This window comes from Helianthus annuus, chromosome 10, assembly GCF_002127325.2.
Source record: "Helianthus annuus cultivar XRQ/B chromosome 10, HanXRQr2.0-SUNRISE, whole genome shotgun sequence".
Taxonomy (NCBI): domain Eukaryota; kingdom Viridiplantae; phylum Streptophyta; class Magnoliopsida; order Asterales; family Asteraceae; genus Helianthus; species Helianthus annuus.
In genome coordinates this window covers 37546484-37558431 of record NC_035442.2, presented here as the reverse complement: position 1 = coordinate 37558431, position 11948 = coordinate 37546484, and the positions used below count along the sequence as shown (strand labels likewise).

At 38.6% G+C, this 11948-nt stretch overlaps 2 protein-coding genes across 2 annotated transcripts; both read right to left on the bottom strand.

Annotated features, from left to right (window-relative positions):
• Nucleotides 1-1038: 1038 nt before the first annotated feature.
• On the bottom strand, nt 1039-4519 carry LOC110884576 (regulatory-associated protein of TOR 1-like). Its single transcript, XM_022132295.2, has 8 exons — nt 4219-4519; nt 3988-4123; nt 2778-2891; nt 2557-2696; nt 2276-2377; nt 2051-2136; nt 1649-1733; nt 1039-1380 (listed from the first exon to the last, which is right to left on the bottom strand). Exons 3-8 carry the CDS (start codon nt 2800-2802, stop codon nt 1048-1050), a joined length of 771 nt encoding a protein of 256 aa, XP_021987987.1. The 5' UTR covers nt 2803-2891; nt 3988-4123; nt 4219-4519; the 3' UTR covers nt 1039-1047.
• Nucleotides 4520-11080: 6561 nt separating this feature from the next.
• LOC110881139 lies at nt 11081-11938 on the bottom strand. The gene is made up of 2 exons (XM_022129498.1): nt 11610-11938; nt 11081-11153 (listed from the first exon to the last, which is right to left on the bottom strand). Exons 1-2 carry the CDS (start codon nt 11936-11938, stop codon nt 11081-11083), a joined length of 402 nt encoding a protein of 133 aa, XP_021985190.1.
• Nucleotides 11939-11948: the final 10 nt, after the last annotated feature.

Genomic DNA, 11948 nt, shown 5'->3' with positions numbered 1-11948 from the left:
AGGGTTGTGCTAAACGTACTCTCTCTCCTATAATATTTATTGTAGGAGTCACATCATAACTCTACTTTTTCTCATAAACAGTACTTTTAGCCTCATCGGACCCACATAAAGTGAGTCTCTCTCTAACCATAAACGAGAGTGTGGGACCAAGGGTAGGGCAGAGTTAATTAATTAAAAAAAAAGATTATTTGTATATGCGTATATATAGTGAGAAAAAATTATAAGGTGTTTGTGGGTTTTAGTGTTTTTAAACATGTTTCTTGGTGTTTTTGGACTTCCTTATCTCGTATCTTATGAAACTTTTGATTGTTTTAAAACCGTTTTGCAACTTACTTCTTTCTAACTTAGTGTAGCTATTGGCAACAATCATGAAAAACTGTACTAGCGAACATGTTCATGCCCAAATCGCCGAGAGGAAAACACCTCAAGAGATGATTAAGATTGTCAAGAAAAAGGTATCCTTGTTCTTTTTTTGTTATTGAACTAAAAAGATTTTAAAAACAAGTCAAGATTCAACGCACAGAGTGTAACACTACACTATGTGAATTAAAGCTAGTACGTATATTGGTCCATCAATCTTGAATTTGCATAAATACGCTAGAAAATTGACGGGAAATTGGTTTTTGTAGACGTACCCAGTTTCTCAACAAGGCATGATGAGCCTGTCGAGAACGTGAGGTATGTGAAACAGGATGGTCAGGTGGGTTGGATAACGGGTCAAAATGGATTTATGCTAAAATGGGTAACTTTTATACGGGTCAGGACCTCAGGTTGGGTTGAATTGAAACGGAACATTGGTTACCCAAAGCTGAAAGTGATTATATAAATTATGTAATACATTTATATTGTCACTACATTGATCCGTTTTATTTACTTCTATTTTTTAGTTTAACCCATTTCCCCTTTTGAAAATTAAGATACAACTCAAATCAACTCATTTTAATATAGCATAGCAAGACTGCAAAGGGGAGGCTTAAACGAAGGTATTGCATCTTTCGACAACTCCCCACTAGCCCGTTTGCACACCTATACGCCAACCTATGAAACTCAGGCATCGACTTCATCAGCATAGATGGAAACACAGGCATCGGTAGAACCGGCTGCTAATAGTATTTGGTAAGGGTGGAAAGCAAGACTAGTAGCGGACCCTACTTTTCGGGCCATGAAATTTGGTGAGTAGCGAATGGTGTCCAATTGTTCACCTTCGGTATTGAAGACTTTGATGAGTTGTTTGGCTGAGTTACTGGCTACAAGTGGTGCGTGCCGGTGTATAGCGAATGCGGTTAGTGATCCACGGTGCGCGTCGATGGTCAGGTAGGCTTCACTTTGGTTTCTGATATCTAGGAATTGAATGTCTCCTGCTTGAGATGCACTCACAATCTGAAAATAGTATATACAGTGGCACATGTAAGTAATGATTATTTTTTTGGAATATATATTTAGGAGGTTTTATGCAATAAATATACACTTTGGGCAACTTTCAACTCGTTTGTCCATTTGATACGTTAGAAATAAAAAGGTAATAATAATAACTTCGAATCGACCCGTACATAAGTAACGAGGTAGAAATTGGCACCTTTATATAAACCATTTCTGTAGCATTATAATAAAAAAAATTAAAAGAAGAGTAGCAAGTTGATATTTTTACCTTTGCGGGATAAAGTCCGGGTTGAAAACCGATTCCGACAACTCGTTCTACTCTCAAGGCGTGGGGTCGGGTAACACAAACAAGCCTGGACGAAGCAAAATACCAATAAAAAATTTCATATTATGATTATCTTTTTTTTTTTTTTTTTTGTAAATATGAAAAGATCAAAAATAATAAAAATGAATAATTCACTCAAAAGATATGAGTAGAGTGAATTGAATGAAGATTTACAGATTATTGATTTATTTTATGAATTAGTAATTTAGAAAACTAATTGCATCAAAATAGCATAACATCATTAACTGGTCCACTAAATCCCATTTAGGTATCTCAAAATAATTCTTATATGTCACATTATTAAACACAAACACTTCTTATTTGCCATGCTGAACTAATACATACCCTTTATGTGTTCGAATATCATATAACCGAACAGAACCGTCCATAAATCCAGCTGCAAATTGACCCCCATGAACTTGAGAAGCAGCCTAAAACCAGCAAAAAGAAAAAAAGAAAATAGATATAAAAATTTCAAAAATACTATAGAACTATTAAACAACATAATAACAATCTTTATATCAAAAAATACATAAAAACTAGACATTTTGATAAACATAGTAAACCTACCAATGCTGAAATGCTGCAAACTGATGATAGAGGAATAGAGCTTAGAAGTTGCTCTTTATTTAGGTCCCATACCATGGTTGATGAAATCCCACCCGAAGCATACTGCAACCATAAAATATATTTTTTTATAAACTGAAGCAGATATAAACTTATATTGATCCAGATTTCTACAGGGTCATGCATAAAAATCAAACCTAAATGAATAGTTTGACCCGTGCAAGCCATTCGACCCGTAACAGTAATATATAACTTTAAATATATATATATATATATAAATATACCATATAGCCAGATTGCTGCTGCCAATCAACTACAGGATTAACACTCCTGACAGTGACACCATGAATGGAAGAAAATGCAGTTACGAGTTTCTGTTTGCACTTAATTGTGTAATCTTTCCATACACGCACATTTCCATCACCTGAATTAAATAAAGCGTATCAACACGTTAAAAAACAAAAGAAAGTAACAGTAAGGATGAAGCTAGGGGTGGTAAACTTACTTGAGGCTACAAGCAACAAACTCATTCACCAAGCATAGTTTTGATATCTCTTTTCCAGGGGATTCATGATTATTGAAACTATTAAGCAACGTTGCTTCCTCGTAATCCCATATCCTGTAAAGAAAGAATGAATTTCTACAATCAGCATCAACAATGGTAATCATATATGTTGGTTCAATCATCGATATATGGGTATGCGTTAAAACTTAAAATACTTGTTAATGGAGCTAACTATATAAACAAGATAACTGTACAATCTTAGCAGATCAATGTGGATTCTATTGCCAATCTTAATCATAAAAACTGATTCCTAAAATTATATCAATCAAGATTCAAGACATATATCCTTTACGAAGAATATAACATCAACAGAGTCAGCCTTAGAAAAATCTACAAAGTTATGAGTGCTTATGCAATGTGGCGACATTTTTCTTAATTAAGTAAAACTCATTCCTTATTAAGTTGCTTGCTACTAATGCAGCAAGTATAAAAAAAAAAACAAAACGAATACAGGTAGGCAGGCATATTTCTTATGGTTATTTGTATACAAGGTGTGTTAGAAATTCCACATACGTCAGTGTACAGTTTAGATATGGTAAAATTATCACAAAATATGATAAGTATACTAAGTCAAGGTATTAAAATTCACTAAATATTAGCAAAGTTGAGATTTGACACAAATCATACAATAGCTTACATCATCGATAGTTCGATACTTATATTTTCAATTACAGCAAATGTTTACATCATGCCCCTATTTATACGACAGTTATTCAACTAACATGCCGGTTGGATTATGGTATAACTTCCAATCCAAACGGTGTGACTTATCACCGTATAAACATACTTCGTAGACCTTATTTACATAATATATTGTCACACACAGTTACATAATAGTCTAGGGCTGGCAATTCCTGACTTGTTTAAGACACGATTAAACCTGCTTAATAAAAAGTACAATTGTGTAACTTTACATATAATTTTCTTTTTATCATTTCTCCGTCTTGGTAATAAAACATACAACTGTGTTATAAACATATAAAGTAGTTAAACAAGCCATATTCATGTTTAATATTTGTGTTAATCGCGTCGTCTCTAACCTGTTAAATTAGCACGATAACTGCTATTCCAACAATATCAAACTAGAATCTAAAAAACTTTGAAAACAAAGATATCATAATCAGGAAAGAGAGAGAATTGATTGGTAGACCTGATGCATCCTCCTCCTCCTCCAGCGTCATCTGAAGCAATCAAAAATGGCGAAAAGGGATGCAACAAGAGCGTTTGAGCACCAGTCTGAAAGTGTGTATCCCACCGAGCAATCGCATTATGAAGATTGCAACCAGCTGAAATTGTAATTGATGCACAAATTAATATATATATATATATATATATAAAGGTTTATATATAATATAGCGATGGGATGGGATTGTAGACTGACAATAACGTTGACATTTATTGATGCGTTGAAGAGCAACTTTTACTCTCTCGTTGCGTGTAGCCGGAAAATCTTCAGCTGGTGTAAGAAACGGTTTTGAAAAACGAGTGCAACTCCGGTTGTAGATGGTTGATTTTGGAAGGAAAATTGGGTCCGGAGGAGATGCATGATGATCATGCAAAATGGGATCAGCTAGCCCCAATCCCATTGATCGGAAGTTGACGGAGAAACCCTCGGTTGTATTTACAAGACTGTCAGGAGTCATCACATGATGTGGCTTCTTCGTTCGTTTTCATCAAGTCATTTTTTTTTCTTTTGTGAAAATTACAAAAATTGCACCAAAAGTTTTCCTAAATGGAAGAGAATTGTAGGATTTTCAAAAGTCAGGTACCTTTAGCCGACTTAGACTAACGGCTAAAGCACAAATTATAAGGCACAGGTTGGTAAAAGTTGTTCTGGTTAGTACTAGTTTAGCCGACCTATCTTAGCATGCTGAGCTGACTTAGCCGGCTAAACAACATTATGAAGTACCGGCTAAACCGTCAAAATAAATGTCGAAAGGAGAGTGCTTTTGTGATGGACACCACTTTTGAAACATACATCAATTAAAATAAAAAGCTATACAAAAGCCTATTATGATATGTATTTCCTTGATAATTACAATGTAAATGATACAATATATAGAGATCGAGACCCTAACTAACCTCCTATCTATATGGAAAAGATATAAGCTTCCTAATATACTATACAATAATATGGTAACAATATAATGGCTAATACTCCCCCTTAGTTTGAGCGGAAGTGTAAACAGATGGTCAGACTAGAACGGAAGCTTTTAAACAGTTGTCTCGAGAGACCCTTCGTAAAAATATCGGCATACTGATTGGAGGAGGGTACATGGAGAACGCGGACGTGACCCAGACGAACCTTCTCTCAAACGAAGTGGATGTCAAGTTCAACATGTTTGGTCCGCTGATGTTGAACAGGATTATCAGACAAATAAACGGCTGAGATATTGTCACAATAAACAATAATGGCACGAGAAACGGGAATCTGCAACTCCAATAATAAATTACGCAACCAGCTAGTTTCGGCTACAGCGTTGGCCACTCCGGTATACTCAGCCTCGGCACTAGATCGAGAAACAGTAGGTTGTCGTTTAGATGACCATGAAATTAAGTTGTTGCCGAGGAAAACACAATAGCCGGATGTGGATGGTCTGGAGTCAGGGCAGCCAGGCCAGTCAGCGTCCGAATATGCAATGAGTGATGAAGTTGAAGAAGCTGTGAGCCGCAAACCATAATCTAGAGTACCCTTGATGTACCGTAGAATCCGTTTCAAGAAAGCAAAATGTAGTTCGCGTGGAGTGTGCATGAATAAACAGACCTGTTGGACGGCATAGGAGATGTCGGGTCTGGTGAATGTGAGATACTGAAGTGCCCCTGCTAAACTTCGATAAAGAGAACCATCAGATAATAAGTTTCCATCATCGGCGCTGAGCTTAGAAGCTATGTCGACAGGTATGGTACACGGCTTACAATTCGTCATATTTGCACGATGTAAAATGTCACGGGCATACTGTGACTGAGATAAAAATAACCTTTGAGCATCACACTTTACCGAGATGCCTATAAAATGATGTAATGTGCCCAAATCTGTCATGGCTAACTCTCAAGAGAGTAGCTGAATAATGTTAGTAAGCAAGGCGTCCGAAGAAGCCGTCAAAATGATATCATCCACGTATAATAACAAATAAGCCATATGAGTACCCTGTCGAAGAACGAATAATGAGCTGTCACATACACCACCTTTGAAACCGTGGGAAATGATGAAGCTGGAAAATCGTTGGAACCAGGCCCGTGGGGCTTGTTTAAATCCGTATAAGTACTTGCGTAAGCGACACACATAATTGGGTTTGGAGGTATCACTGAACCCCAGTGGTTGATGCATATAAACCGTCTCTTGAAGATTCCCGTGCAAAAAGGCATTCTTAACATCAAGTTGATTGATCGGCCATTTGTTATTGAGAGCAATAGATAACACAGTGCGTATAGTGGCAGGTTTTACGACCGGGCTGAACGTGTCTTGACAATCGATGCCAACTGTTTGAGATTTACCATTCACAACTAATCTCGCTTTATACCGATCCAGACTCCCATCCTGTTTAAATTTGTGGCGAAATAGCCACATGCATCGAATAATAGGATGCTCGGTTGGACGCGGAACCAGTTCCCAAGTATCATTATCAACTAATGCTTTATATTCAGTGTGCATAGCCCTTTGCCAATTTGGGTCAGTAAGTGCTTTGTGGTGTGAGGTGGGTGTAGGGGATACGGGTTCGGATGAAGGTATGGAGAGGTTGTATTTTGGATTTGGTTTGAGTATACCATCTTTGCCCCTAGTAGTCATAGGATGGAATTATGGGGAGCGGGTGAAGTTGATGGTTGTGGAATGTGGGGATGTGATGGTGGGGCAGGAGGTGATGTGGTTGGTCTGTGAGATGGGGTAGGACCGTGAGGTGTGGTTGAACCGGTTTTAGGGATTGGGCTGGTTTGTGGGATTGAGCCGAGAGGTGTGGTTGGGCCGTTTGGTGGGTTTGGACAGTGAGGTGTGGTTGGGCCGTAGGCAGGTGGTGAGGTATGATGTTGAGGTGATGTAGTATGGTTTAGAGTGGTGGGTTGAGATACGGTTGAGGCAGTAGGAAATTGATATGGGTGGTGGGAAATTAGTTCGTCATCCAGGAATGTGTAGGATGCGGGTGGGTTAGACGTGGGAAAAGGGAAGGTTTCTTCATCGAAGGTCACGTGGCGAGAAATGTGGACTTTACCGGTAGTGGGATCAAGACAACGATAACCTCGAAAATTAGGTGGATAGCCGATAAATATGCACCGGATTGAACGAGGGTTTAGTTTATTTGTTTCAGTGGCAGAAAAGTTTGGGTAGCATGCGGATCCGAACACCCGTAGGTGATCATATGTGGGATGACAAAGGTATAGAGCAAAGGTAGGGGTGTTGTAGTTTAGGCGAGTGGTAGGAAGAATGTTGTGAAGATATACGGCCGTATGAAGGGCTTCAACCCAAAATGTCGGGGGGATATGGGCGTGGGTTAGGAGTGCACGGATGATGTCGTTAAGACGACGTATCATACGTTCGGTGTGACACCTGTGTCACTGTGACCGTCAAACAAATACCAAACCAATGAAATATTGTGTTTCATTCTTGGGATTTGTGAAAATATGTGTATCATTTGCACATATCAATTCTTGTTCGATTTCGGGCTTTAAATCGCTTTCTGGAAGGTTATACGCGATCTGATGCGTAAATATAACCAGTTTAATGTAACAAACACTCCGGAATAGTGACATAGGCTTAACATACCTTAAATAACCTTTACATAACTTAGAAATAAGTTTTGGATGGTTTGGTATGCCGAAATCAAGTTTATTCGCTTACAAGGACTAAATTCGACAAACTGCGAAAGTATGCCGATTTGTACTGTAACGAACAATCCGGAACTTGATCATAAGTTAAACACACCCTAAATATCCTTTACATAGCTTAGAAATAGGCTTTGAGGGGTTCGGTGTGCTAAAATAAACTTTATGCTCATTCTGGGACTAAAAGCGTCAAAAAGTGCATAAGTTTGCATTTTCGCGCATATCTTACGTTCTGAATATATCCGGAAATCCAAAAATTTATGTAAGCATTAAAATAATTTATTTTAGTGTTTGGCATGATAAAAATCCATTCGTCGCGCAATTTGGATCGTTTTTGCGTCCGTTACGACTTCCGTCGTAATTAACCGAACAACGCAACCGTACAACCAAACGAACCGACATCCGAGATATTTTTGAGCATATTTTAAGTTCCCTATACTTTAACTTCATTTTAGAGCTTTGAAATGGGGTTAATGGGGCTTAAACGTGTCAAAAATGCATCGAAAACCAAGTTTGGGACTTCAGGGGCTAAATCTGTCATTTTTGAAAGTTGCTGGTCTGCAGGTCCCTTACGGTCCGTATGGAGCTTTGCTTACGGTCCGTAAGCAGTACCCAGTACATCAGAATTGTAGAAACATTGAATCTGGTCATTCCCACTTGTTCCAATGGTTTTGATCCATGGTTTTTCATGCTATGGGCTGGTTTGTGTGGAGAACAAGTCCCCCAATCATTCTCTAACACTTGTAAGGCCTAGATCATTCCCTCTTCTCCAAGAAATGATCCTAACGATTTTGCGAAAACTATATATAGCATGGCCCTCATTCCATTTTCTGCACATTTGATCTGATTTTGGCCCTCTAAGTTGGAGTATACACTTCATACCTGAGGGTAAATCGGATCAAATCTTGCGGGGACCCTTTGTAAGTATGCCTTCGTTCTTTTATCGCTTTTCAAGTGTGAAAGTCAAACTTTGTTTGACTTTCAGCTTTGACCACGAGATGGTCAACGAGAAGTTCGTTTGAACTTCGCAACGTGAGCGTAATCACGATGGTTATAGTCCTTTATGACTATACCTACTGATTACCATGTTGACTAGGCATAGTGACGAGTCGTAGTTTCGGTCGAAATGCGCATTTAAGCGTATTTTGCAACCAAACTACTCTTGGTATCAAAACACTTTGTTTTGATATCAAAACCTATTTTCTAAATTAGTTAAGCATGTTCTAACATGCTTAGCTCGTCACTTTTAGTTTAGTATTTGTTTAGAGTCGTAAGTCAAGCGGTCTAAACCACTGCTTAGACTTTCGAACTCGACCCGTTTGGTCGATCTTTAGGATCCGACCAAGCATGATTAGTGACCATAGTTGTATAGGGAATAACCTCCCGAGGTTATACCTTATGGTCACCTAGTTTAAGTAGTTGTATGATAGGTAGATTATATGCCTTAGGTAAATGACCAAAATGCCCTTTTCATGCATAATTGGATTTTAAGCATATGTAACCTAACTTTTGTCACCTAAACTGATTATGCAACCTATTTAAACATGTTTAGGCATATAATACTTGTCATAGGACTAGTTAGACGTCTCGAACGCGCATTTGCGCGAACGACGCGTTAAAGTAGCATAAGCTACCTTGATGGGTGGCAATGGGTCGAAAGCACTTAGGTTAGGTTTCACTTTAGTATGTAGGCTTTGTTAAACCATATCATATGAGTTCCAACACTCATTTGGTTTATGAAACCTCATCCTATCCGATCTCCCGATTTAGGTCCGGTTATTAACATAGTTACCTATATTAGGTGCCGTTTGATTTCCGTGACCCCTCTAGCTTTGCTTGGTTGTTGTTCAAGACTTCTAAGCACCCTCAAGTGAGTACATAGTCCCAACTTTTACTATTTTCAAACTGTTTTGGGGTGGAACACATGTGCCTACTTGTTACTTTCATGTTTTTCATGTTCTATACTTGCTATGTTCATTAGTACACTATAGTACATGATTTCATTATGTTTTGCTATGTATGTTCACTTAACATGCTAGCACATTGATTTCCATATACTACATTTTGTCGCATATGCTCATCCAGCATATGGATATATTGTTTTACATTTTGAACCGTTGTAACCGTTGATCATGTGAACCGTTTGTGACCACTTGACTATGTGAACCGTTGGACTATGTGAACCGTTTGTAAACCGTTTGACTATGTGAACCGTTTGTGACCGTTGAGTAGGTGAACCGTTGGACTATGTGAACCGTTTGTAACCGTTTGATTATGTGAACCGTTTGTGACTACTTGATTATGTGAATCGTTTGTGACTACTTGACTATGTGAACCGTTTGTGACTACTTGACTATGTGAACCGTTTGTAACCGTTGATTGACATGAACCGTTTGAAATCTGTTTGAACCGTTGGGTTAGGGAAGTGATTAGGTAACGGGGTGGGTGTAACGTGTTAAAAGCATGGTGGATACGCCGCTGGTACTTCCTATATATAAGTGCTTTTAATACATTATATGTCGTTGCGTTATCTAGATCACTTGGGCAAGGTTATCGAAACAAAGTTACATTACAAGGTTTTTCTAACGATATATATATATATATATATATATATATATATATATACTATTCGAGTTTTATTTCAAAAACGATTTACAATCTGGATTTAACTAAACAAATGTTTTGGAGTTAAGAATCATGGTTACGAGATTTTATAAATTATAACCAACTTGATTTGATTTGGTTAATTATGTCGCAATACTATACTTTTCAAAACAAGGTTTTTAAATAAGTATTGCAACATGCAAACTAGCCATGAATCCGACACTCAAACAAAACCTATGTACTCACCGGCATTTTTATGCTGACGTACCTATTTTCGCATGTGTTTCAGGTACAATAGTTGATGATGCTTGATGATGATATTTGTGTACTCTCACATAGGATTGGACGAGGCCTTAGTGACATTAAAAGATACAAGACTATTTGTACATGTTTTGTTTCAAATTCCAATGTAATACAATACACTTAATTCAATAAAACGAAACTGTTTAATCCATGGTTGTGAAACAATGATTCTGTTACAACACTCCCCGACGTTTCCGCCACGTTTTGTTGTTTTACGTGGTCGGGGTGTGACATTCGGACCGCCCGTTTTGGGGTGATGTTTGAGGACACGAAAAACGAAATGCAAGACCGTTTGTGGATGCAAAATTATGAAATGCATTGTTATCGAATTCTCCCCCTAAATCACATTGAAAGGATTTGATGTTTTTGTGAAATTGAGTTTGAATATATTTATGAAACTTAACAAATGTTGGAAAGGTTTCTGATTTAAATTTCAGGGGATAAACCCAAACATAATTGGAAAAATTGTCAACCAATACCATGTAATATTTATAAGATGCATTACTAAGAACTGGTGAGGTTCACAAATCGCAGTGAACAATATCAAAAGGTGCATATGTAAATGAATTAGAACTAACAAACGAAAGCCGTTTACTGTTAGATAAATGACAATAGTCACAAAAAGCAAATGATTGTTCATTACATGGAATATTAAAACGACTAGAAAGAAACTTTAAAACTTGTGTGCCAGGATGTACAAGACGATCATGCCACTTATTGGTTTCAGCTGCTAAAAGAACTTGACGAGGTGGGGTGATTGGGTTGGGCTGCTGTGGGGTTGGAGCGGAAGTGTTGGGTCGGGTCCAGTGGGAGGTCCATGGTGATTGGGCTGGGTGAGGGCAAGGGGGTGGAGAGGCCCACCAAGGATATGGGTGGTAGGCAGGATTGTAGGTTGGAGGTTAGGTGTTGTTTTGGCTACTAGGTTGGTTTTGGTTTTGGTAGTAGGAGTAGCGACCCCAGCCGCGTCCTTGATATGAGTGGCGGCCACGGCCCCTGCCCCTAGTTTGGTTACGTGGCTGATAATTGTCAAAGGTTTGGGCCGGGTGATACGGTTGAGGGGGTGGTGGGTTGGAAGTGTTGGGGTTGGGGTTATTATTGGTAGTGTTTTGAGGGGTGCCGTGGGAAGCAGTGAGGGCCGAATGGGTTTGTTGTCGAGCAGCCTGTCGCCATTGCTCACGATCAATCATCTCTCTAGCATCATCCCATGACTTATCGGCCTGAGTGATAAAGGAGGCGACGGTGTCATATTCTTGAGGGAGACCCGTAACCATTTGAAGAACCAACCGAGACTCACTAACCGGGTGACCGACGTCATTAAGTTGCTCCGCAAGATCTTTCATCCGTTGAAAATACTCATTCATAGATGAGCATGAGGCCATAGTAGTGGTG